Genomic DNA, 27,555 nt, shown 5'->3' on the forward strand with positions numbered 1-27,555 from the left:
GATGTCTCCAAGGTCAATCCCCGTGTGACATTTAAGCCTCACTGGAGATCCACCAGACACCCAGGTGACAGAGGGGGAACAAGATGCACAGGCGGAGAAGAAGAGGCAAGGGCGGATAGGCTGAAAGGCGCAGATCTTAAACGTAAATGTTTAAGTTCAGGAGCTGAGAGGGTGTGTACCTCCCAGAGCTTCTCTCGGGCTTATCAATCACTCTGATATCAGACAGTCATGGAAGGAATGTCAACAGCACTAACCTCTAACCCCACGTGTGAAGGCATTACAGTGGAGCGCTGACCCCCAGGCAGCACTGCTCTAATGGAGATTTTATGGATGGTGTTTCACTTTATAGAGACTCAGAGCCTTACAGGGCGGCTCTGGGAGCCAGATGTGTTATATGGACAAAGTGGGTCAATTACTTGAGAATGAAAGAGCACTGGAATGCTTTTCTCAGGTAAAGGCACTAATATGTCAGTTAAATTTTACTCAAAGCAAAGAAGAATACTCACATAAAACAGCAAGTCGGTCTCCCACAAAACACATTTTCATTCGGCTAATTTGCCTGTTGTGTTCACTGTAACAAATTACCGTAAAAATACAGGAAATGTTTAACAGTAATGTGCCGCTGTTTGTGAATATACAGTCAAGTGGGGGGGAAAAGGTTTTCACAGAATACTGTGCAGTCCTGTGAAAAACTAAGTGCAACATTACTGCTTCCACAGGCAGACCGTGCAGTGCACAAAGAAACTCTAAAACACATCTCAGACTTTACTGGAATCATTTAGTAAGTTAAATGTCAAAGTTTATTATGGTAAAATTAGTTTATTTTATGGCATCTATGACTTTTTTTTGTAAAGGTTACCAGGCGAAAGCCTCTTCTCAGTAAACACACAAAGTAGAATTTGCAAAGTTGCATCTGACAAGCCATCTGGCCCAATGTTCTTTGAACAGATGAAAGCCCATAATTCACAGTACTTCATTTGGAGAAAACCAAATTTAACATATGAGCGCAAACACCTCATGAAAAATGTCAAGCACGGTGGTGGTGGGGTGATGATTTGGGTTTGTTTTACAGCCAAATGACCCGGGAACCTTGTAGTCACCGCGAACTCCTCTGCATACCCAAAGAGTCAAATGTGAAGCCATCTGTCTGACAACTAAACTCAGCTGAAATTTACCTCTCTTAAGAGAGCCGTACACACATGAATACCCACAAAAATCAATAGACTTAGGTAATCTTTTAAAGAAGAGAGGGCAATGATTCAACCTCAATGATGCAAAATTCTGATCAAGCCATCCAGGAGGTAAATCGTTTCTTTTTCATGACTGTTTTCAGATATTGCAAATACTGACACATTTTATAAAAAATATTAGCAGCAAGCTACACTACATGATTTGTATAATTTATTATAGTTGTAATGGCTGTATCCGATTTTATATCACACTTTGATTGTTGCGAATGATGTCATTTCCACTGTTTGTTTGACCAAGAACAATGTGAACGTCGGAACGGGCCACAGTGACCGAGTGTCCTGCAGCAATTTATGACATCCCTCGAGTGTTCATCTTCAGGGTCGTTGTTAAATTGTTGAATACAGCAGACTCGCCATAATTATGCTGTGGAAGGAAGTTGAGAAATTAAGGAAGCTGATATGTTGTCTGTCATAGTTTAAGAAAAAATGCTTGTAATCTAATGGAATAATTGCCTTTACAACTTGACTTTTTATATACAACAACAAGCAACATTTTTATACATATACACAAGACAATAATAATAAGAACAATAAGGAAGCTCTGAAAAACTATGAAGGTTATGGTGATAGTGATCAAAGTAATGACGTCAGATGTACTCATTACTGTGAGAACAGCTGTGAAGACGGTGTAGATAAGCGGAGACTAGACTGATCAACGACATTCTGGTCTCATTACTCTTCCATTAGTCAAATTTCAGTTTAACCCATAGGGTGCATTAGACTATTTCCTGGGTCAAGACAAAGGAAAGAGTCTAATGTACATTGTTTCTGTGAAAACACCTGTCCCAGTTCAAATCCCTGAACCATAGAAAAGTGACTAATTCGCTTCATACTGACTTAATTGACAGGAGGTGACGAAAAGCGGGGCGTCTTAATACGACTGTAACAGTATTTCCAGATTATTTTTTGTTTCTGCAGATCTTTTTTCAACAACTTCTTCTTCTGGGTTTTGGGTGACAAAGAATAAGAGAACCAAAAAGCAAGTATGGGATTAAAAAAATGTACATTTTAAATTAATTGTTCCAACTCTGTGTGGAAACACTCTTGGGAAAACAAGAAAGAAACAGAGAGACACAGACAGAAAGTGAAGACAGTGAAAGGAATGATAGTGCAAGACGGAGAGTTAGTGCAAGAGAGCGAGATAAAGGGACAAGAAAAAGGCACAGAGAATGAGAGAGAAGAGAGATCAAATGTCAAGTCCACTGTGGTCCATTTTGCCCGGAGACAGCTGCAGCCACAACTGACAAATCCAGAGGGGCCCCCTTCCTCTATAGGCACCGGGAAAGCACCGGGAATTATCAAGCGTCTCAGCTCTCTCCGCTCCTTAGGGAAGCTTGCTCTCACTCTCTCCCTCCCTGTCTCGCTCTTTAGTTAAAGGAGAAGAGGGTCATGGCCAGTCCCACTTTCAGAGCCTCCACTGATACCCCTGCTCCGCATTAGTTCAGCCAGCTCCCCGGGAATCCTGAAAGAGGGTAAATCCTGAAGATTCAGGGGGCATGGTTCTCTCCCACCCTCCCATGCTTCCTTCTTCTACTTCCATATGTTCTCTCATAATGATTTGTATGCGCGTGTTAAAGGAATGTGGAAGTAAGAGGTGGGGGAAAGTGTGAACAGCTGTGATGAACTGTCGTCTGGGGCATGATAATATACCCATGTCATTAAGGCTGGACATTGCTACAGCTTACATCTGTATGCGCGTTTAGGTAGCTTTTAAAACAAGTAGTTCAAAGGAGGCCACAGCTTGGCGATACCCGCTGCGTCTGTTAAATAAGGAGAATAAAATGAAAGTGAAATTAATACAACCTACTGCCAGAGAGAAAGAAAAAAAAGCAGCGGATATTGGTGTATTAAAAAGGGGTAATCGGGTGTGTGTGCTGGGAGGAGGAAGGGGGAGGGAGGAGCAGTAGCTACAAGGGTGAGAAAGGTAGGAGGTTTTGATGTTTGGAAAAGGAGTGCAGCAGGGGAGCACATCATAATGTATCTATTGAAGTTCAGAGCTCTGTGTTGGATACAGTACATCTGTACCCCATTTCCCTCTTTTCCCCCAGCTGTGCACTCTCACGTGTACAGGAACAATGAGACCCAGGACCATAAATTCCCTCATTCTGTCTCTCGCTCCGCATAAGTCTCCCCTAGCATCCATGTTTTGCGCATTTAATCTCTTCCGCTATCCTTTTCCTTCTCTCTTCCGCACCAACAATGACACTCCTATTTTATCCCTTCCTCTCTTTTTGATTTAATGCAGGTGTTGCAAGCTCTTACTGTTAAATTTAACGTCTGCCTCAGATTGCTGAGTTGGCTGCAGCCACTCCTCTCAGGCACAGCTCTGCAAAAAGCTTGAATTAATTGATTTCCTCTCAGTAAGAGGGGTCACGTCTTCTGCTCTGGTTCCTGACATCCCTTACTCTTCCCTCCCCTCACACTCCCCATCTCCTCACCGCCTGACTCTCAGTGTACCATTCTCCCCCCAGTCCCTAAACCCCTACGACCACTCTGCAATGCAGGAGAATGGAAGTATCAGTTAGCTCCGTCAGGTCCGCTGGGGTCTGTGTGCGCGGTAAATGAAATATGGTAGCTGTCGCATTAGGAAATCCATTGAAGTTAATGAGGGCCGGTGTTCTGTGCGGAGCCACATCTGCTGCTGGTTAGGCGCCAACAGACCCCCATCCAGACATTACTATTGGGACCGTGGTGGAGATCAGAGGGATGGGGGTTGATACAGATGGGGAAACTGGACCTGGGGTATTGAGTGGTATTGGCCAGCGGTTGGCTTGGGATAGTGGCTGAATGGCTGAGAGGCCGTGACCTCCAGGTTACTTGTCTGGGTGGCTGGATTGAGCATCGAGTAATGGATACTACATTGTTATCAGAGTGATCAGCTGGCTAAGCTGTAGCAAAACCACGGAAATAGCCATTCCACACCCAACATACAATGTCAAGCCCCCCACAGGTGTGACTTTCTCAGAGTATATGATATTTCACTGCCTACAATTATATAAGGTGGGTTGTTACATTGAAGGTTAAGCAATAAAACAACTAAACTGTCTTACATTATTGCTTGGCAATGAGCTGTGAAGCAGCTCTCAGTCATTTGTTACTGTGGGATATTACAGGTTAATGGAGCATAATTTTGACATGGTTGCTCACAACAAAATCTTGAGTCATCCCTTGTTTCTTCACATTTTGCTTCCAAGGAGCCAGACTTTTTAAAATAATTTTTAAGTGGTCTTTAGCTACGGTTTTCCGGGCAATCTGCAGGTCATAGAAGTTTTTCTATGGACAATGAATGGTTTTTCACTCATTTTCAGTCCAGCCCTTGTTCCTGACCATTTCCAAGAAATGTTTTTTTGTTTTTTTAGTTTGTTAAGTTTCTTTATTAAGCTACTAAACACTGACCTGAGCCATTCAAGCTTAAAAGACACCAACTTCATTGGAATGAACCATTGGTATGTCTAGAAAAATTTTATCTAAAATTGTATCTGTAGCTTTGTAGCAGCCTGACAAAAACACATACTTTGTTCGCATTTTTTTAGTTGAATCTGTGAAAAATCTCAAAGATAAGAGTTTGACAGACCTGTTAGCCAAAAACATGTCATATCTCGGTATTGTGTGCCCTTAAAATATCTGAGGAAACGTTAACAAGTGGAGGACAAAAAAAGAACATCTGACACAGGACCTTAATAATGCTGTTCACCCAATTATCATCAGAAATGGTGGCTGTCACAAAGTGATTCTTAAGGAAGGCAAACAGGGAAAAAGATCCAGGTATGCTAAATTACACAAGAACTGGACTGAAAATCAGCAGCCACAGATCTTATAGAGTGATTATAGAGTGAGTAAAACATACCTGGATAGAAAAATACACTATGAGTCATGGACTGGCCTCCCCAGCATTCAGATCTCAGCATTATTAAAGCACTGTAGGATCATCTCAACAAAAAACAGAACAAGTCAGTCTACATCCAAAAAAGAGCTTTAAATCTCCTTCAAGAAACATGCAGAAGTATTCCTGAAGACTACTTGAAGAAATTACAAGAAATGTAGCCATGCTCAGCTGAAGAAAATAAGGCAGTCATAACAAATATTGACTTTCAAGCTTGTTAGAAGACTGCTTTATATACGGTATTTCGATAAATTTTTGTACACGCTTCAATAAAATACCCCACTTATTTTATTTTCATACTTCTTTGTTATTGTTATTGTTTAAAAGATTCTCAAATATGGACTAAACAATGTATTTATCATTCTATTACCCATTTTCCTAGTAAACTATAAAGAAATGTGGGACTTCTTGAGACTTTTGCAGGGACGCTACACAACAATCAAAGTCTTTACCATGAATTTTAGGATTTATCATACAATCACAACGTACAACAGCTGACCTGCACCCTTAGGTGTGTGGCCTAAAAAGAGAGATAATGACAAGCAAACAATAAAGACGAGATAAGTAAACCTAATGTGACAGAGCTGTCCGCTGCTTAAACAGTAGTCACAGAGCTCAAAGAACAGAGTTTTGTCAAGGAGTGACAGACGCGGCAGGGTCAAAAGTTTAATGATAGCGTGTGTGTGAAACATGGTGAATGGGCAGTGTATTGACACGCAGACAAACGGTTCAAAGCTGCCTTGAATGGCCGGTCACAGCTCTTTAAGATCAAACTTTGAGTGCCCGACTGATGGGTTTGGGGTTGCCAGTTCAAACGAGGCCTCGAGACTGTGGAATCTGCTCTTTTCTAGAGGATTTTTTTGTTATCGGGTCAAATATTTGCTAATTAGTTTTACTTTACCTGCTCAAAGATCCAGATGGTAGAGGGTTTACTGTATCAGATCAAAGAGTATTTGGTTTTCGCTCACAGAGTTGACATTTAACCACTCATTCAGTTCTCCAAATAGTTGAATTAAAAAAAATGCAAATATTGCTTCACAGTGTTATGTTTTTTATCATGAGCAGAGATGAAGAGCATGGAGACCTTTGATGTATTTAATATATATTTACTTACGGCATGTTTTTTACTGCAAAAACACCAATCGAAACACTAGAATCAGACTCTACATACATAAATTGTGTTTTATGTATGCAAATTTGTGATTGATTGATAAAACTGACCTGACATCGCCTAAAGAAAATGACTGAATAGTGATTAAAAAGGGGGTGCATAGTTTATCTCTGGCTATAACAATCAGCAGAAGAATGAAGGTGAAGAAATGGTCTCTTAACCCCTTGTCAAATCACAAAATAACCCACCCATCGTCAGCCATAGCAGGGGGTCAGTACATGCACTGAGGTGTCAGCTCATTTGTCAGCTACAGTTCAGTTCGGGGAGCATCTTCCCTGTGCCATCATCCATCTTTGCGGTGAATTCTGTGTGTGTGTCGGTGGTGTGTGTATGTTTCACGCCATTTGTCAATAGTTCAGAGTGCATCTTCATTCATTCATCTTCAGCAAGCATCTTAAGTGTGCATTCTTTGTGTCCATTAGTGCTCGCCGTGCATAATGGATGAATGGGTTGGGGTCTGTCTTATTGCCTCAAACTAAATGTACAACTTTCCACAATAGTGTTAAAACAGCCCTTTGATCCGCGAACATCAATGTACACAAACACTAACTGCTCTAGTTTTATATCGGTGGTATCAGCGATATAAGATTGATTTTGATATATGAAATCCTGTCACTGAAAGGGAGGGAAATCGAAAACTTCGATGCCTCTTGAACACCGGTTCCAAGTTTTCCAAAGCATCAGAGTCGTACGCGTCTATGCTTATCAGTTCCTTTATCGGTGCCTGTGGCTGCTGCGATTGCATACTTATTGCAAATCAGCAATGTCATACACGTGTATCATGGTAGTGAGGACAAAGCATTGCTTCACGAAGAAAGATTATAACAGTGCTAATTGCAATGGCTGTAACACGATTATTTCATATGCATGCTTGAGCTCCACTGTGCATGATGACATATGTACAAAACTTAACAGCAGAAGGCTCTTTATACATTGAGCTGCCAAATACACGCTCCTACACCTAAAGTCGACTTTTTCTTAGTGTAAAGTCTGTAAAAATGCAGTTAGATCTTAACTTTTATTGCACACTTATACATTTGTTTTATTCAATGGGAAAAATTCCTTTTTTTTAGAGCTTTTTAGAACTTTGTTGTTGAGAACATTTGTCTTGAGTCTGCTTTAACCTTAGCAAGCAGGGTTAGCCATGTTACCTCACAAGACCTTATATAAATCACTTATTTGTTTGTTAACCTTATTGACCCAGGGCCTCGCAGTGTAGAGCTTGGCTGGGTTTTGTTCTAAATCCTTTGGTTCCCTCCCACATACAAAAGACCAGCATTAAAGGGATGCTGAAGAAAGAAAGACTCCGTGTCTGTCTTTTAGTCTGTGTTTTCATGTATAATACATTGGCAATGCATGAGAAATTATAAGGTCCAGAATGTCATAATCTAAAGCAGTGTGGTGCGTCTGGGAATCGGTGATTATGTGCCTCGGCAGCTCTCTCTCTCTATTTATATCAACAGCCTTTCAGCTGCTGCTAGATATGAGTGAAAAAAACGGATCTGACTGCTACCCAGTCCTGTGAATCTGTGTTCTGCCTGCATACTTGGCGTTAGATCAAGGTGAATCAGGCATGAGCAAGGGAATGAGCTAAGTAAAGTAAGACTGTGTTGGTGTGTGTGTGTACACTCTCAGCCCTCATTAGTAAACGCCAGCCTTGCGTTCACAGTATGAACACACCATTTCTCCCCTTCCCCTTGCTCTCGGCCCCCTTTAAACTAAATGAGGTTAATAAACTCAAGACTTTACTACCATCACCAACGCCATCCCTCCACCACCTCCTAACTCCTTCTTCCTTCATCTCTACCTCCACCTCTCCCTGCACTCCTGAGCCAGCACTCCTCCACCTCCCTTTTTCCTCCTAAGCCTCCCTCCCTCTTTTATCTCAGCTGAAATGCTTTCTTCCTCTTTTCCTCACCTCTTTTTATTGTCATTGTTGCGAAGCAAAAGCTCTGGGATTTCCTCCCTCTTTTTCCCAGGACAGAGCTGCAATTACAGCTCAGGAGAGAAGAAGACCAGCTGTGCAGGGGGACCGAACTGAGAGCTGCATACAGGTGTAGCAAGAAGACAAAGGGCGCCTCCCAGAGGGAAGGAAGTCAAACTGCTAATATTTCCGCCCCAGTAATTTTTCCTCACTTCAAAGCAGAAGCACGCTTTGAGTCAGCGCTCATGACTGTTTTAAAAAAGTACAAGGGCAGGGTTATCATGACCAGAGAGGAAGAAAACTCGTCATGAGGAATATTATTCTGTTATGACCTGGTTCGCGTCCCCAGCAATAAACCACAAGTGAGTACAAGCTAGCTTTGGCAAGAACAAACAGTAATACCAACAAAATGTAAAGAATGCACCAAAGAGCCTTGGGCGCTCCTTCCTCGGACTGCATGTTGACAGTGACATCCTAAAAGCAGAAAACACTCAAGATATTGCTGAAAAGGGCACACAACCAACCAAGGTCAAACTCAAGACAGCTGCGTCCTGCGTGCATAGACAGGAATGCTGTTCAGGTTGGCAAAAATATCATATGTCAATTCATAAGTGAGTGAATGGCTGTGAAGCATGTATTGTTCATGCTGCTGTTTGAGTTGTTTTCCCTTTCATCTTTATGTTTCTATCCTCAGGACATAAAATCAATGAAGTACAAGTTATACTCCCCGCTTTATTTTCCTGACTTATCATGCCTTCAAAATATTTCGAGTCATGCCAAAAATTATTAGTGTTTTTAAAGAAATGTGTGATTATTTGATATCTGGGGCTGTCTCCAAACAAAAGGTTTAAGTGTTATTTTCAGCTCAGTTCTGGCCACGGTGTTCCTCATATGACTGAGGGGGACTTTAGTCTGCGGTGTGAAGCTGGAAAACTTTCCTCAGTTTTACTGTTGTGGCCCGGAATGAACCAATAGTACGTTTCTTGTGACTCTCATTATTAATCACGACTTCAAGCCGTCACTAGCATTCCAGGACAATATGATCCTTTTGAAGAAATCTTGAGATGTGTTCACGTATGTCCTTAATTTTTTTCCCGGAAAAACCTTAAGCACATACTAAGTATAAAAAATAGCTAGATGTTGGGAGTGTAACTATTGACATTTGCAGAGTGGTCCTCAATAAAGTATTTTCAGCAGCCACTTTGTTAGATAGATCTTTTTAGCAGCACGTTGGACCCTTTCTGCCTTCTGAGCTGCCGTAATTCTTTGTGTCACAGATTCAACAAGCTGCTGGAAACATTCCTCAGGGATCTTGGTTTATGTTGACGTGATAGCATCACACAGTTGCAGCAGATTTGATGGCTTCAGGAATCTTCCAGTCCAACAAAATCTCAAAGCTGCTCTATTGGATTCATATCTGTTGACTATATTCAAGAAACCACTTTGAGATGATTTGAGCAAGTTACCCTGTTAGAAGCAGCCATCAGATGATGGGTAAACTAAAAGGATGGACATGGTCAACAACAACACTCGAGTAGGATGTGGCTTAGTAACAAAGCTCACTAGGAGCCCAAATATCCCCCGCACCGTTTCACCAAGAGTACCTGCTCATATGTTTTTCCAACCTTCTATTGTCCAGTTTTGGTGATCCTGTGTGAACTGCAGCCTTTTTAGTTTCCTGTTCTTAGGCAAATCCAATTTCTGATGCTTTGGTCTTCGGATGCTTTAGCCCATCTGCTTCAAGGCTCAACGTGTTGTGCACTTGAAGCTTTTCTTCATGCCCTAGTTGGAATGAGTAGTTATTTTAGTTACTGTTGCCTTCCTATCAGTTTGAAGCAGTCCAGCCATTTTCCTGTGACCTCTGGCATCAGTGATGCATTTATGCCCTGAGAACTGTTGCTCACGGGATATTTTCTGTTTCAGACCATCCTCTGTAAACCCTAGAGATAATTGTGTGGGAAAATCCCAGGAGATCACAATACACCACAATCAAAGTTTACTTTGAATTTCCTTTCTTTCCCATTCTGTTTGAACTACTCATACTCAGTTTGAACCTCAACATGTTTACATGCCTAAATGCATTGTTAATACTTAATCAGTCATTGCCAGCACAGACAATATTTGTATTAGTGGGATCCAGTCAAAAAGAAAAACGTAATCCCCCGAGATGAGAAATTTTTATATATTTGCCATCTGACAAGTAGTTCCGATGAAACTGATTGGCCACTGAAATTTCTGATTCCATTCTCCTCCTGCGCTGTATCATCATCCTTCTCCTGGCATTAAATGAATAATCCTAAAACTACTGTCCAACACGTTCCATTTGATGGACGCTTTTATCCAAACACTTGTGGGATGAGATACTTGGCCCCAACTGGAAGTGAACCCTTGACCCCAGTAGCACTGCCAGATCCACTCCACACAGGATCACACTATTAAAAAGACTTTGATATGTGCCTGTTCAACTTCAGCTATCAGCTGCTTGCAATGTAATGTTTCCTAACAGCTGTCACACTGTCAGATTGTCTGTGTGTGTGTGTGTGTGTGTGTGCGTAACAAAGAGAGTGATGGCAGCAAGAGCACATGTGTGTCCCGTGGGACAGTCGGAGAGGAGCAGACGGTTGTGTCGTTTCACTGGAAACATATGGTGAAACTCAAGTGTGTAATTTACCTAGGACTATGGGTGGCCCCAAGGAGCACATACACACATGTGTAAGCACACATGCACACAGTGAGAGGGTGTAATTTACCTGGGGCCTATGGGTGGCCCAGTATCCCATTGCACTTGTCATACACACAGACAGCTCAAACACAGTTCACACACGCTGACAGAGATAGAGAGACTGAAACTAATTTCCCCAGGCCTGCAGACAGGAGAATAAGAAATCACACGATGACAGAGATGTTAAGAGATCAGCACTCTGATCCAGTAGAGTGAGACTGTGCTATATTGGCCCAGTGGAAGACATTACCTCAAAATCTCAATCTGTGGGAGTTGCTGCACACCCTCACATCCTCTCCAATTCATCAACCTGCCTGCTTTTCAAGAGCTATCCCACCTTAGAGAGAAAAAGAGATGAAGGTCATGGGAGTACCAGGGAAAGGGAGGAAGACAGATTAGAAGAGCATGTCCCTCCCTGCATTCCTATAGTGTGGTGTGTGGCACTGTAACTATCATCAGGCCTCCATCCTTTGCAGTTGGATGTTATTGAGGGGGTGAGGTTATGTCTCCACAAACCCTTATGCCACACCTCGATTTCACAGCAACCGTGAATGGAGTGTATCTAGTTTCAGCATGAGGATTGACAGACAGGTTGCCCCAGACATTTACAGTTGGCACTGTTTAGAGCGTCTGTCTGTTAGGGAGGGCTGGTATGATAGCCTGTCTGCAAGTTACTGTATGTGTCTGTGTGTGTGAGCAAGACACAGAGACAGAAAAAAACCTGGTGTTTGATCTTCTTTCCCAGCCAAAGGGCTTCAACTGCACTCCAGGTGCAGCAGTCAACCTGAGGGCAGGGGAGGCACATACAGTTTAAATCACACACACATACGCACACCGGCAACGTTTCCCTACAGCAGTAACACGGACTGTGTAACTTTGTGGTTTACCAGTTCAGTGGTGTCGCCGTGGAATGCTCCTAAAGACTCGGTAATATGCTGCAACGTAAACATTTCTGTTGCCGCCTCCACATGGGAACTTCAGCCTCAAAGAGAAATACCGAAAAAGGTGAAAGGGCCTGCAGGTTCAGTAGGTAGCATAATGACGACACGCAGGACAGGCTCTCAGTCAACTGTATACAGAAGCACATGGAGTTGGTTTTCTTTGCTGCAGGTCACATCTAATTAGGCAGAGAATAAATTAGCCGGAGTAAACACAGTGTGTATAACACTGCACCGATGTGGAAACCTATTTGTTCAACAGGTGCAGAAGATTTGGCAATTCGACTAAAACAATTACAAACCATTAACTTTAGCAGATACACTGTGAATTGCTGTATATCACAGTTAAAGGCTTTCTTCCACTCCATGACCCTAAATGTAACACGAGTCCTCACTCCCTTTATTCCGCTCTATCTCCACACAGGGAATCTGTGTGGTCCATAATGAGCTCAGCAAACATCTGCTACTCCTGTATTAGAGACCATTTTCTCCACATCTCATCCTGTAATATGGAGAAATTAGAGTGCAGGGACTCATTGAGCATGTTTATACACACAGACACACACACACACACACACACGCGCGCACACACACACACTCACAGTGAGCAGACATAACATAAGGAGTCCAAGAGTTTTTATACTACCCAACTGACGCTCTAACATACCATCTCAACACCACAATTTTCCATCCACAACAGTAAAACACTACCGGGTGTCTTTGGTGTGTGTGCTCCTTCAATACCAAGGTTCTGAGTTACGGCTGCCAGGTTTAGCCCATAAACCCCTTAGAACATGAACGGATGGAAAAATCGACCCAAAAAAACATCTCAGTTAACCTGCTTGTTTGGAATGGTCCTGTCATCATTAGTTTAAATAAAACATTATTTGTTTATTTAGCACGGCAGTGGTTTCTCCTCAAAACAGTGCGGGAGTTATGTAACTGCTACGGGAGGCGACTTGAGTAGAGAAACACCGCCACCTGGTGTCACAACTCCAAACAAAGAACACAGACCATAACAAGGCAATGAAATTCAGTTGTAATGCTTTGCAGGATTAATTAGCTTTATTACAGACGATACTTCATCGCATACTGTGAATGTCACAGCTAAAATTAGTGACACTGGAAGAACTCCTCAGCAGACTGATACGCAGACATGAAGAAGACAATGCTTTTACAAATAGAACATCAATATCCATTTTCACTTCTTGTTACATAAAGAGGTGTGGCTGTTGTAAACCACTTGGAATAAGACTTGATTTGCTCCACATCCATGACCGCCTCATCTTCCAATTTTGAAAAGTCTGCACTGATGGTAATAAGAAAAAAAGTTGTTTGTTTCACTTGCTCATCTCCTGCTGGACTTCTTTGATGATTTGCTCCTCCAGTTTGGATGTGTCGTACTCTTTTAGCATGTCATACTCCAGCCACGGCTGTGCCCACTTCTGGGCATGCTCCATCTGTTCTGGGGTCAGGGAGAGGTCGAAGCGGATGCCCTGGATGTTGAACTTAGGCCGTTCCCAGCGTTTAGACCATGGCTTTGGACGCATCCTTACCTTGATCTGGAGGACAGATAAAAACAAGTAATTGTTTTTGGTTCAAAATGCTGCAGTTTTATTCTTGCATCTTAGGTCTGTTAAATAAATAGACTGAACTGGACTGGGCTCAACACTTATCAAATCCCACACATTTGGCCTATTTATTTCAGCACTGCTACAAATAAGACCTGTAGTAATATCAGTAATAATAAATAAAGGTTCATCAAAAATATTTAAAAAAAACATTTGAGTGTATTAGATGAGTTTGCTTTGGAGAAGCCCAACTTGATCCAGTTGTTTCAGTTCACCTTTAAGTTCTCTCACCTTGTTGACAGGCACCTCTCCAGTAGGTGAGAAAGGCACCGGCTTCATTTCAGGGTCCACAGTGCTGTACTCGGGCAGAGCGTCTCTCAGGTACATCAGATTATCGTCTAGTCTTTTCTCCAGCTTCAGCACCTCAATCTTCTGAATACGAGGGTTGTACAGCTCATAGCAGATCTCCACACCTAGGTCAAAAACACAGGCGTACATTATTAAAACATGGGTTATCCCTGATCACCTGGCTGGTGATCTGCAACACCTTTTTTATAGATTTACAACCCAAAGAATAAAGCAAAAACCATCCTAGGCACTCCAAATAAAACCCTTAACATCTTCAGCTCATCCTCTTAACTTTTTATTAGTATCTCAAATCACAGCAGGTCTCAATATCTATCTTGTAAAGCTTCCTTTTAAGTCTCACTGCTAAAAAGTGAGACTAAAAAGGAACTCATATCCACCCTGTTTGCACTCTCTTCTTCTTGTTTGGCTGTTTGACCCTAGGTATCTAAACTCATCTATCCTCACTATCTCTCTACCTCACCTTTCCACCAGTCTCCCTCTCATTCACATGCGTATTTTGTCTTGATTCTACAGATTTTCATTCCTCTTCTCTTCCACCTGCTCCTTACTCTTACTACAAATCATAATGCCGTCTGCGAACAACACAGTTCACAGAGATTCCTGCCTAATCTCATCTCTCAACAATCCGTGATATAATCCCAGAACGCTGCTGTCTTCCTGTCCTTGTGCATGTCCTGGACCATGCTCACATATTTCTCTGCTGCTCCTAATTTCCTCATGCAGTACCCCTGATCCTCTGCATTCAGAAGACATTTCTTACAAAACAAACAAACCTCACCTTGGTTATTAATGATGTTCCTCAGGACAAATGTGGCTCCCAGCCCTTTTCCTCCTCTCTGGATGCAGATGCCAACGAAGCGGTTGCTTTTCCCACTGGCATTTGGATCAGCCATAATCACAGCTAGAATACTCCCTGAAACCAACAAAACTGTTATAAATCTCTACAAAATATTCACTTGCTCAAATGTCTCAACATGCAGTGGTACTACACCTGACAGTTTAGGTTCTTACCAACATAAAATTCAGGAATGTTGAGCACTTTTCTTCTGCGAATCATGTCTTTCCTCTCAATAGAAAACTTTAAAGGATCTGTTCTCTGTCTAGGAGGGATAAACTCTGGGCTCAAGAACCTAAGGAAAGAGGAGCAGGGGGGGACATGTTACAAAAAAAAGTCTTATTTACGCCCTCATACACACTTTACACAATGTCACTGAAATTTTGCGGTGTCTGCTCTGCAAATGAGCCTCATACTTTCGGAGAGATGCCACAGTCTGTGTCTTGTCTACAATGACAGGTTTCGATGGAGGGACGAATTTCGGCGATTCGCTGTCATTCCCAGCAACACGAAGACACGGAGATGTAGACAGAAACCCTGAAATCGAGAAGAAACTAAGACCGTCTTGTTTCTCATCAGTTAGTTGTAAACATAAGGGTTACGCATGTTATTTTTTTTGGAGAGGTTGTTTCTAGCGTTAGCTCCGTTAGCTCAGAGTGGACACAAGTACGGCGCGTCCAACGACATGTCAGGAAAATACACAGTTATATAATAATACAGAAGATTTAAAAAAGTAAATCCATTTACTTACGCTCATTTTGGAGCTGCAAGTTTCGCAGTAACCTCAGTGAGATTATAAATCTGTCCAGCCTTTTAGTGCAGGCTGCCATGATTGACCTTCTGTTGTCGCGTGTGAGACTGTACGGAAGCCGTGTGGGTCAAACGTACTTGAAACGCGAATTCTCCAAGCTGTAATGCGGCAAGTTGCCCACAAGATGGTGAAACTCTTCCTTCATTTGATATCGGTTGGTCCTGACGTGCAATAATAATAATAATAATAATAATAATAATAATAATAATAATAATAATAATAATAATAATATGTGCTGAGATGGTGACGACATTATTAAGGCGCTAAGTGCTTCACGTGCTGACAGTTAGCTTTCTAGCTATTTCAGTTTTTGCTTAAGTAAAACTTTAACAATAGCAAAATGTGTCCAAAAAAGCATGGCACAGGGCACACCGTACTGATAAAAATCCCACCTCAATTATTTTATATAGAAGAGCAGTGGTTAAAAATAATAATAATTAAGTCAGAAGTATGTAGCATTTGTATGGTCTTTCTCATTATGTTGGAGCTTCTTGTTACAGGTATAACCTATAGGCTGTCGCTATAGTCTGTTATTACTCTGTTTTAAATCGTATTTTATCAGATTGGTCGTTGTAGCTGTCAGATTACGAAAGTAGACGAAAGTAGATATAGAGTGGAAAATAGATATAATATACATAAGTAACATAGACACCTCTGTCAATTAGGACTCAAACATTGCACATTTAAGAAGAAGGAAAAAGACTTCCTAAGCTAACTCTGGCTCTTTGAGACCATGCAGGGGAGCGTCGATCCCGCAGGTGGTGGCCATCCTCCACAACACGCAGTTGGAAGTGTAGTCAGAGAGCTGTGTACGGCTCCAGTCTTGAGTAATCCCAGTCTCAGTCTCACAGCGGTGTGGTGGGAGGCTGAGGAGAAGGCTAGAGACATGGACGCGCACATCTCCTGAATTCATCTCACAGTCTGAACCTCGATGTTTCCGCTGTTGCTGATGCTGCTGGACTTTCTAATGATTCGGAGACAATTTAAAAACGCGAGGCTTCAAGGATGTTCTTCTCAGATGGGACTCTCTCAGCCGTCAGTTTTACGCTCCTCTTGGGAATAACGTGTCTGACCGTACTCTGCGATCTCACCGTGGGCTCTCCAGACCTTTCAGGTTGTGATTTTGTTATTTGTTTTGCAATACACACGAAATACAATCTTGTTTTCTAGACTTTACAAAGCGGCACGTTCTTTTCTTAGAACTTGCTTTTATACTGCGTGACTGCACTTGCGCTCATTTGAAACTTGAGCGTGTTGTGTGCAGAGTTTATTTTTGCCCCCTTGGGAAATGAAACACATCACGAATAACTGCTGAGCACGACTGCCACTATAACTGATTTCAGTGCTGTTTCGCATCAAATTCTCCTCTCGGGACGGCCCGTGCCTGTGGCGTGCTGCAGCATGCACACTCAAATGTTTGCGCAAACCCACTATAGGGCACGACTTAAACATGCGGAAAACACCCTTATGCTTATCTTTAAGGCCTATTCTGACACAGTTTGACCCACATAAGGCACTTCAAACAGGTTCTCTTTTACTAAACCGATCCGACTGTATGGATTAGTCTGGAGGCTGGTTTATCAGCACAGCATAAACCTGCTACACACACACACCATTGATGATGCAGTTGAGATAAATGGAATAATGGTTAATGTGTTACTGGATGGGAACTGTGGTCTAGGCCAGATGCTGCCCTTCTTTATAGATTTACAACCCAAAGAATAAAGCAAAAGCCGACTACAGAGGAAATTTTATGGCTTTTCTGTACTTCATATAAGCTGCAATCAGCTTCAAAGGTAAAAGTGAATATCAGTGCTTAGACCTCAGGAAAGAGTCAAAATTTATACATAAGCCAGTGTGATGGAGGCTGTAAGCCTTTGTGTCTGCTCCTAAAAGGTAGTATATTACTGAATTAAATTATTCTGTGTTGCATTAGTCTGTTGAGCTCTGCTGGGCCCAAGGCAAGTCTGCAGGTTTTGTTTATGGTGCTATTAAACAGAAAGGGAGCTTTGTGATGGTGTTAATTGGCCTGTAATGGGTCTAATGATTGGAATCAGCAGACTAACACTACGGGGAAAGGTGCTAAAGAGCAGATGCATGTAACGCGTCCCCCGTGTATGATTCTGTGTGCATGTGTCCATGTTGCTGCCTAATTAGCTGTGAAAGACCCTGGTCTAGTGAAGGCTGTTAACAAGCTTTCATTTCTGTAATTAACATGTACACACATACATGTGATGGATGTTAATTTTGTCACAAGTAATAAGACTGAACGGATTACATGGTGGTTAATCAGCCAGCAAGTAAAAACCAAACAAGCAGCTGATTCCATCTCGAGTTCTGCTGCAGGCTTACACGCAATTATGCAAACATAAACGAAAAGCATGTCTGGCAGGAGTTCATTTGCTGAACTCTCAACTTTGGTGCAAATTCACTTCCTCTTGATTCTGAAACCTGTAATTCCTCTGCCCCCAGTGAGACCACTGACCTCTGATCAGTTTTTAGACTCTGCCCCGTAGAGTCATCGTTTCTGACTCCCCAGACGCACAGAAATGCTGACCAGTCTTTCCTGTGGATACGATGAGAAAGAGACTTTTTTCAGAATACCTCAGTGACAAAGAAAACCTTCAAGCCTCACATTCTTGACTAGCTGGATTGTTCTTGGACACCGTGCAGACCTTTTTGATTGACAGGTGCTGCCACCCTGCAGGGTGACAGAAGTTTTGATCTACCATCTGTCAATCAGACCTTTATCAGTCAGATGGTTGAACCAATGATGGTGAGCAATCTGCTCACTTCAGTGGACCTCTGTCTCTGCTTTTAATGAATCTTTTCAAGTGACCATTTGTGGCAGTAGAAGTTTATTTCATTTGCATTTGAATTTGTTGTTAACAACTAAATGTAGCCATAGTTTCATATTTCATCAATGCCATTGAGAGCACTGGTGAAATGGAGGAACAAAAACTATGTTGGTGGGTTATTTAATTCTTCTCCTGCCCTGTAATCATTTTCTATTACAGTACAGCAATCTGAGCAGCTAATTAGAGGCACAGAGTGAGCCATGCAACACTTAAGAGCCTATAGGCTAACAATGGTGTCAGCCTAGCTACTTTATCTAAATTGAAAGTTCACAGAATTCACTGTAAAACCTTGTCTCCCCATCTTTGTTCACGCTATGGACTGAGCACTCAGCTTGTAATGTAACATCTAACTGCCAAGCCTCTCTTTCCAAAAACGCTTTCTTTGTGCAAATACTAACCACAGTCGTTTTAGTGCCCATTTTCTGGAACCTGAGGACCACATGATTACTGGCTGTTATTTCTGTGTTTCTGTCTCGGTGCCATTACCAGCTGACGTAGGACAGATTATCATTTCTGTCAACACGTAGTTGTGATGCTAAAGGAAAGTGATGAATGCCAGGCTGTTTGGAAAAAGGTCAAAACAATAACAGGAATAAAGCTTTTGCTGCAGCCGTGCCTTTTGGCCTGACGGTTGCTCGCTTTATCTGTAAGCATTTCCAGCAAAACACTCGCATACAATAGCGTATGCTTCTTTTAACTGCAGAATGTTCTAGAGCCGCTACCATTGTTAATGAGATTTTACTGATGATGTTGCCAAAGAGTTACAGTCAAGCCACTTTCTTTCTCTTTTTATGTCTTAACCCCCCACCCAGGCATCCCTTATTTAACCTTACTCAAAGGGAAGTGAGGCTGTTGAGGGGCCAAAGGGTCAACTGAGGTCATCCTATAGTAACCATCAGTGTGTGGTTAGAGGGACCTGCCATCCATCTTGTGCTTTGTTCCCCTGTCGAACCTCACCTCACATGTTTTTCAAAGATGAGCAAGGTAGCGAGAAAGTCACCGCAGCACTGTGTTTTAGGTCATTTTAAAGGGTCATTTCTGGCTTGTGTGATCCATTCGACTTGCATTTAAGGCTTTTAACTGGGACTCTAACTGTGATGTCGACTTTTAAGTTTGTAAAATAACAAATGCCTTATTTAACAAGGAGAAAAGAGCATTCTTTCTTTGAAAGCCAATCAAGGTCCCTTAATTCTTAATCTGCTTTGATTTTTTAATGGTCCTGGATATGGGTGGCATGCTGAACCCCATGCTCTCCTCTCCAAGCCCCTTCCCCCTCTCCATAGGCTCATCATACCTCCACCACCACTGCTTCTCCTCCCCGCCTCTTTGCTGCCTCTACTCCTCCCTTGGGCTTGCCTGATCACTGTTTCTGTGTCTGCGTGTGTGCCAGGTGAGCTCTGTCTAAACAAATCCTGCCTCCCACTTGTTTTGTCTACTGCGGTGGAGGCAGGCGGCTAGGCGGACAGCAAGGACCTGGCATAAGGCCGCTTTTCTCTCGAGCTGAATAGCGAGAGGTTACACGTCTCTTCAGAAGAATGGTTTCTGTGAATGATTTTCCCAAAGGAGCGACTCAAGTACAGGGAGCTCACACACACAAAAGTTTAAACCAAAGTCCTCTCTTGATTTCATCTTTTAAATCCACTTATATGCCGAGTGGTTGAATAGGGATATGACTGGGTTTATAGCACGTTATCACATCTGAATGATGCTTTGAGTCTACTTATAGGATCCAAATCCTTTTTCGGTCTTTTAAAATCACAAGCAAACATTCAAAACTAAAGCTGGTTGTTTTACATTTAGTTTAGGTCCTGACGCAGCTCTGACACAGAGAATATGTTCTTATATGAGAAGCATAAAATGTTGGCTGCAAATCCACATACACCACAGTCACAGTTTTAGGAAATAGGAAACTAAAGTGGGTGCAGAAATCTTGGGGATATAATGTAGATAACTTCTGCCCCTGTATGCATTTATGGCAGAGTGCGTGGGGTGTGTGTGTAATTTAAGATGGAAGTCTGGCCTGGCGCAACATGGATGTGATGAAAGACATGACCTACCATGTAAGTTCCTCCCCCGGGATACAATCAGTACATAAACAAACACACGCATAAGGCAGAGCTTGACATCACACAGGGGAACAACAAAGTGGAGCTGGAGATGAGAGATGGCTGTTTACAACAGGAAGCAAATCTTCTCCTCCGCTAATTTAAGACTGGCATGAGGAAATTAAATTTTACCACATCGCAGTGCAACAAACTGAGAAAACTCTGTTCTGTTTTGCTGTGGCTGTGATTAAAAGTGGCTTGTTGAGATGTAAATAAGACTTTAAGCTTTTCTTTTTGCATAAATCAAATTCCTTATCAGCTTTTTTTTTTAAACCCACAATCCCCTGAAGGTGTTTTCAAATGAAAAGAAAAGACAAAGCAATGAATTAAAATAAAGTGCTGACATGATTAATGTTTCTATGTGTGCTCACAGGACGAATAGCCTTAAAGGTGAGCTTTGCGTTAGTCAAGTAGTGGCATATGGGCTCATTAACACGATCCAGTAAAAATGAGTTATTGTGTCATTGCCAAAAGATGCATTGGAAGCGATCGTATCCTGAGTGAGGTAATGTGTAATAAATGTTTTGGCACCTTTTGAGGTAATGTTATGCTAAATTAAGTAGTAGAGGATGGAGTGTTAGTAATGTTGTGGTACCACCCAAAGAACAGACACACAGTAAGCAACAGTGGTGACGGCATTCTCACCAGGTCTGACTAGAATTAATGATTGCATTTATTTCTGGGCAACCTTTTTTCTTTTACACAGCAGAAGCACACAATGACATTATATCTCAGTAATCTGTTTAAAAATTTCACTTGGAACTGGAACAAATGGCACATGGCTGAAAACACAATGAAATAAGAATGAAACTGAAGACAATTAATAATCAGCAGAACTTAGGAAACCAAAAACACAAAACACTGACATGTGAAGGAGTGAAGCTTATTCAGCAGCACAGCGGTGCACACACACAAAAACAGAGAACATATTGGGAGATTTTAGAATTCAGAACTATAGTTTTCCTTTGCTAGAGTTGACACTGACAGTAAGTCATTTACACTGATGCTCAATATCTTGTACGAACTGTGGCTTTCTCCATCACTGTCAGTGTTACTGAATGACAATATGATGAATTGCTGAGCGGTGGAGCAGTAATACATAAGGTAGGGCCCCTTGCAGTACAACTACTGTGGCCTAATCACCAGCATGTCCAGACACACATGAGCTTTCCAGAGGATGTGTATCTCCTGCTAATATATTCAGGAGCTCCTCCAACTACAGGATATAACAGTTAAGCAACAATTAATTACAAGATTAACTTCAGCAGTGCTTATTCTACCCTTGAGAGTGGGATGTAATTAAGAAAATTTACCTACTCTCTAACTGCTTAAATCAACTTATCTTTCAAACATCAGATCACACCCGCACCTGTAAGTATATATTCTGCATTTGTCATATGCTCCCAGGAACTTCAAGATATAAAGAGTCTGGAAGGGCTCGGGCTGGTTTTGCAGTTCCTGGGTCCAAACGAGTCAGAAGGCAGTTTAGTAAAACACTTTAGAATTTCAGAATCAGAATCAGAATCAGAATACTTTATTGATCCCTGGGGGAAATTATTTTTTGTTACAGTGCTCCATTTTAAACCAACATTAAGACAAGACAGACAATACGCTAACTAAGAATAGTACAATATATACATATATATACATACATACATACATAAGTCACTTATAAATAAATAGTTGGAAAAGAAACATGTGTAGCTGTAGCAGCAAACAGTGTGTTAAGTGGATGCGTTGTACAGGGAGATGGCCACAGGCAGGAATGATTTCCTGTGTCGTTCAGTGGTGCTTTTCGGTAATCTCAGTCTCTCACTGAACGAGCTCCTGTGACTGACCAACATGTCATGGAGTGGGTGGGAATTTCATATTTGACTTGACATTACCCACATAACACAGCTGGGTTAAAAGCGCTGCGCATTATGTTTAGAGGTCACGGGCCTCCTAGTGACAGGAATTATTTTCCTTTTCCTTTTTTCTGTTATACGTATAACGGGACATGAATGTTCATATTAATTAATCATTTTAATTAGAGCTGCCACGATTAGTCGACTAGTCACGATTACGTCGACTATCAAAATCGTCGACGACTGATTTAATAGTCGACGCGTCGTTTGAAGCTTTGTAAGATCACAAAAGACGCAGGAATAAGTAGTAGTATTTAAGAGTGTAATAATGGACTGAAACAGAAGATGGCAGCACTGCATGTACAAGGATGTCAGCTGCCGTTAAACCCCGAAGAAGAAGAAGTAGCTCTGTCCCAGAATTCATAGCGCAGCCCAGCTCAGTTTCCAACAATGGCGTCTGGGTCAAAAAATAAACGTTTAACATATTTTCAAGCGAGAATGTAACTGTGTAAACCTCAAATATCTGCTCAGTTTATCAAGACACCACATATTTTGAAAAGCGCTCCGATGTCTGTTACCCACTAGCTCGATAGCTAGCCGGGGGCAAAGCTCACTAGAGCCCGTGAGAACCCCGAACTCCGGGCAAATTGTTTTCAAACCCACCGCGTCTGTCGCTACTCAGGTTAAACATATATAAGTCACTTAGATAACTTAAAAATGTTATTGTTTGGCTTCTTTATAGTATTTCATTTATTCCTGAGTAAGTCAGTTTGGCTGAGATTAAAGTTATAGTTTTTACACAGCTGAATAAATGTCAAGCAGACAACTGATTATCAGAAGTGTGAGATGCTGGAGAATACTCCAGTGTCCCGTTATATTTTAGATAGCAAGGAGTTTATTAAACTTCACCGAAACAATCTGCAAATTTCATTAAAATTTCATAAACTATCATCTTGCCTTTATTTTTAGTTAACACCCAAACACCCTAACACTTAAAGCTGTAAGCTAATGATAGTTATATAAGAGCAGATGCATGCTGGTGCAATAAGCTGTACGTTTTACCTTCAATGGATGCATGATCTGATTAGTATCGATGACTAGTCGACTATCAAAATAATCGTTTGTGGCAGCCCTAATTTTAATACAAAAAGACTCGGAATGCTCTAAATGTTCAGTTTCTTTCTGTGTGATGTTGGTGAGAGCAGATATCTTTAGTATGGTCATCTTACACTACTGTCACACTAGGAAAAACTAGTAAATCCCTGCATGAACAAAATAATTGTGCAGCGAACTTGCAGTCTTGTTATCTTTTAAAATGGTTTCTTGTCATTTGCTGTTTTCAAAGGAAATTTGCTGTTTTAAGATGGCAACAAAATGGCACAGCCATCAGTCTGCTTGTGTTTGTGACTCAGTGGGTCAACTTGGCAATTAAATGCAGTCTGTTTGTGATAATATGGTGATTAACTGTGATAAACTGGTAAAAATTGTAAATCTGTTGACATCTGTTGCAAATCTTTTGCAATCGCATGTGCAGAGCCAGAAACTCGTGGATTTGAAACAGAAATTCCTTCATAGTGACGTAGTTGCTGACTTTGACTTTAATAGATGACTGAAGCCCGCAGTGTTAGTTATTCTGTGAATGAAGGGGGCTTAATAACACAAATAATGGTCATACTTTTTCCTTTTTGGGCTCTTTGAGTTTTGCAGGTAGATTCGAGTAGTGATGATGAACATCACACGTTTTTCTCTGGGGTCTGAATCAAAAGAGCCAAAGCTGTGTGAAAGCAAACTCAGCAAAATACTGTGACGGACTGTTATCTGTGTGTTGACTGAGGGCTTATATTGGCTGCTGACGAAAAAAGAAGAAGAAGAAAAACACTATAATTTTACCATGTTGGTGTTGCTTTTTCAAACAATGCCTGTCTCAATCCTGATTTTAGGCTGAACTTCATAATTAAATCCGGGCTGAATTTTAAATTACTAATGTTGGCCGAGAAGGAAGTCTGACTAGCAGCTGAGAATCGAGGTTTTTTATCAGGAGAGAACTTCTCGTCCAGTCAGCTGTGAATACTGCACCATAATCGTTATTTTGTATAGATTTCTCTCAGTACGTAAAAACACCCAAATGGCCCAATCAGACGCTGAGCTGGATGGTGTTATAGTAATAACTGTTATTGGGGAGAGAAGAGAGGGTCTAATTCCATTTAGCTGAAAAGATGTATATATACACATTGCAGGTGTGCGTTTCTACTTGCCCTTTCTTGCATTAGGGAGAGTTAGAAGATCCAAAGAAAACACACAGAAACTTGTGAAGAAGATTCTTGAGTGGCACCCTGGCGTTGCTGTATGCAGCTGCACTTACAAAACTATCTACAGATCTCTGTGTCTATTTAAGCTCTAATTAAACAATAAATTAACAATAATAATTCATATTTCCAATACAGCCACAGGCTGTTTTACAGAAAAAGTCTTTTGAGTTGTGTCTTCTGCTGCTAGTACATAGGGTTGGACAGTTTACATTGAGCTGTAAATAAACAGCAGCATGTGGGGAGGAAAAGGCTGAAGGGTGTTGGCACTGGCTATTATTATGCTCTAAACAAGCAGGAAGACATGCTCACATGCAAAAAGATACAAGACAAAAAAAACCCTGTCACTCTTTATTATTTCTGTGACTTGAAAAATGTTAGCCATGCATTGATGCCTCCTCTGTCTTTAAGTCTGTTCCCTGGGTGCTGATTTGTGCTTGGCTCAAGAGTTGATATCTCGTTCCATCCATCCACCCATGAGCAGGTTGCTATAGTAGAGAAAAGGAAACAATTTGAGCAGCATTTCTTCCTTTTATAGTTTGAAACCCTTGGAGGCTAAGAGAGAGACAGAGGGCACAGAGCGATGGAGAGGTAGAGAGGTGGGGCACCGAAGGGCCAGTCAGAACAAGGAGGCATTGTGTAGCCCCCCAACTGTGTTGGACTGACAGTCTGCATTACAGCACGCTACAGCAGCCTGCTCCCCAAAGCACTGCTAATCTGTTGCTTACTGCCCCTCTGGCCAGCTCAGGTAAAGGGGGAGGGAACCAGAGACGGGAGGAGACAGATTCCACGCGTTTTCCCCTAAGCCAAATAAATTTTTACCACCCAAACCTAGATTGTGTTTGTTGCTCTTTCAGCACAATTTCATCACGATAATAAAAAAAGAAACAAAAATGTGTGTAAAGTACAGACTGGATTTTCTTCAATAGCATTCAATGGCATTTGTAACTGAAGCTCTTTATAACTAAAACAAAGTAGGTTTCACCTTCAGTCTGTCCCTGCAGATCTGTCTGACTTTTTTGTAAAGGGAAAGGGATCTCCTTCCTAAGTGCCAGTGGACATCCTGCAGATGGTTTTTACTTTCGCAGTTCTTCTGAAGTTGTTCTGTTGCTTGTTTTCACAGAACACCCCACCAGATAAGCTTGTTAATTCCCTCCAAAAAGCTCAGCCTTTCAGTGCCCACCCACTCCTATGCTTTTTTCTTTTTTTCCCTTTTTTTAAGGGAAATATTTCTCTTTTTTGCCAAGCACATGCCTGAACTGTGATAGAGGTATGTGGTCTTGCTGTTAATGCATTAAGACTGACGATTGCTTTTGGAGGGAGTTTTGTGGGCTTTTGAGAAAAATAAAGAAGGATGAATGTAATACAGCAATTTGCAGGATTACAGCCTGCCAGACAGCCAGGCTGTTTTGATGGTGTTGCAAAAGGGTTTGTTATTTTTAATGCAAGAGTATTTTCAGCTTAGACAGCGTTAGGAAACTAGTTGATGGAAAGAAGGCTTAGAAGGAGAATTTTGACTGTACATTTCATTCTCATTTTAGGATGACTATTATAACGTACTATCATTTAAAATAAATTTTTTTTTACTAATGTCAAGAAAGATGTGAAACTTCACTCAAAAATAAAAGTAAAGCTTAATTAACTTCATTAATTTGGCTGCTGTGTTTCAGTTTCTATTTTGTTGTAATAACACTGTTTATTGACTCAGTCAGAGCTGAGCTCAATAAATCTTAAGCAGATAACAAAAATATCATTTTGTTGGTAATACCGTAACTGGTTAAAAGTGTAGTTTAAAGTAACATGACATTGTAACTCTTCAGCAGTCTGCACACTATTGTTGTATAGTAAAATTGAAATTGAAAAGAATTAGATGTATCTCAGGCTGAGCTTTGAAACTACTTGCTTCAAGTTCGGATCGGAAAGGAAATCAGTGGTATCGCGCATCACTAGTAAATTGTACTGGAAAGTGTGTTTTGATATCATGCATTGAAACCATTTTCTTGCAGATTTTACAAGTAAGCACGTACTGGACTCTTTTGTTTTTTTTAGATGTCTAATTTTTTGTAGCCAAACCACTTTCATATTATTCAAGTAGCTCTCTTTTTAGGTACTACACAGGCTGACACTCTGCTCTTGCTCTCAGACATGCCTGGGCTTGTGTTGTTGTTCTGCAGAAAAACATCACTACATCCTATCATGAGAAGGTTTTTAATAATGCATTAATATATTTTACCTTTGTCATGTATAGTATGATATGTAAAGGCCCCATCCAGGAGACAATTTTTCTAACTTAAATAATATTTAATGAATAAGACTGAAAAAAATCTTCTTAAACATGACTTTAATGTATGGTTTGATTCTAGAGCTGTAAAAACAAAAATTCTTGCTTTCTATTTCTTTCTTTCTTTTAGTTTTTTGGATAACAAAAAAGCTTAATTATGTCCATTACCATGATGACCATGAGTCCATTACCATGAGAGCATTGGCCTACTGATAAAGTTTCCCTGAGGACTCCTAACCTTCTAAGTGTATGCTAATTCAAGTGTTAATATTGACGTTCGTATTTTTGAAGAGCGATAGTTTTGCTGCTCTGTTGAAATTTGGACACGTTTCTTTGAAGTTTCCACGCTGTATAGCCAATTGTTACAAATTGTCATAAGTGTCTCTGTCTAGCCTTCTCTCTGGCAGTTTAAATGAGTGCAATGAATTGTCTCAGTGGTGACCTCACTGTCAAAAGCTCACTTGTCCAAGCCTCAGGCTACAACTGCTCCAACCAGCAGTCACTTAAATCCAATCTGCTGTGATGATGGTGACTGAGGAAGGATACATCTGTCGTTCACTTTGTGACGATGAAGCTTACACACTGATGCATCTGTCTGGTGATTAGGGATATGCACTGTGACTGCCACCCAACTCTTCCAGACCGTAAAAGTGACCGTTAAAATGACAGATCTGCCCTCCTCTG

At 41.3% G+C, this 27,555-nt stretch overlaps 2 protein-coding genes across 2 annotated transcripts in view; one reads left to right on the plus strand and one right to left on the minus strand.

Moving 5' to 3' along the window:
* Window positions 1-12,942: 12,942 nt before the first annotated feature.
* Window positions 12,943-15,535, minus strand: mrpl19 (mitochondrial ribosomal protein L19). The gene is made up of 6 exons (XM_085373063.1): window positions 15,415-15,535; window positions 15,080-15,200; window positions 14,840-14,958; window positions 14,607-14,741; window positions 13,751-13,932; window positions 12,943-13,450 (listed from the first exon to the last, which is right to left on the minus strand). Exons 1-6 carry the CDS (start codon window positions 15,491-15,493, stop codon window positions 13,229-13,231), a joined length of 858 nt encoding a protein of 285 aa, XP_085229189.1. The 5' UTR covers window positions 15,494-15,535; the 3' UTR covers window positions 12,943-13,228.
* A 731-nt stretch (window positions 15,536-16,266) lies between these two features.
* Window positions 16,267-27,555, plus strand: part of eva1aa (eva-1 homolog A, regulator of programmed cell death a) — a 74,530-nt gene continuing 63,241 nt past the window's right edge. The window contains exon 1 of the mRNA XM_085371797.1: window positions 16,267-16,588. Coding sequence (XP_085227923.1) covers window positions 16,480-16,588 — 109 coding nt within the window. The 5' untranslated portion in view covers window positions 16,267-16,479. The remainder of the gene's footprint in view (window positions 16,589-27,555) is intronic.

Source organism: Diplotaxodon limnothrissa, linkage group LG15 (assembly GCF_057381915.1).
Source record: "Diplotaxodon limnothrissa isolate DT_005_m linkage group LG15, D_limnothrissa_male_GT1.1, whole genome shotgun sequence".
Classification (NCBI taxonomy): domain Eukaryota; kingdom Metazoa; phylum Chordata; class Actinopteri; order Cichliformes; family Cichlidae; genus Diplotaxodon; species Diplotaxodon limnothrissa.

Coding starts and splice junctions, on each gene's coding strand:
- mrpl19 (XM_085373063.1), bottom strand. CDS start 15,493: ATGGCAGCCTGCACTAAAAGGCTGGACAGATTTATAATCTCACTGAGG. Junction 15,201..15,414: donor CTTGCAGCTCCAAAATGAGC/GTAAGTAAATGG, acceptor TCTCGATTTCAG/GGTTTCTGTCTACATCTCCG. Junction 13,933..14,606: donor GAACATCATTAATAACCAAG/GTGAGGTTTGTT, acceptor TTTTTGACCTAG/GTGTGGAGATCTGCTATGAG.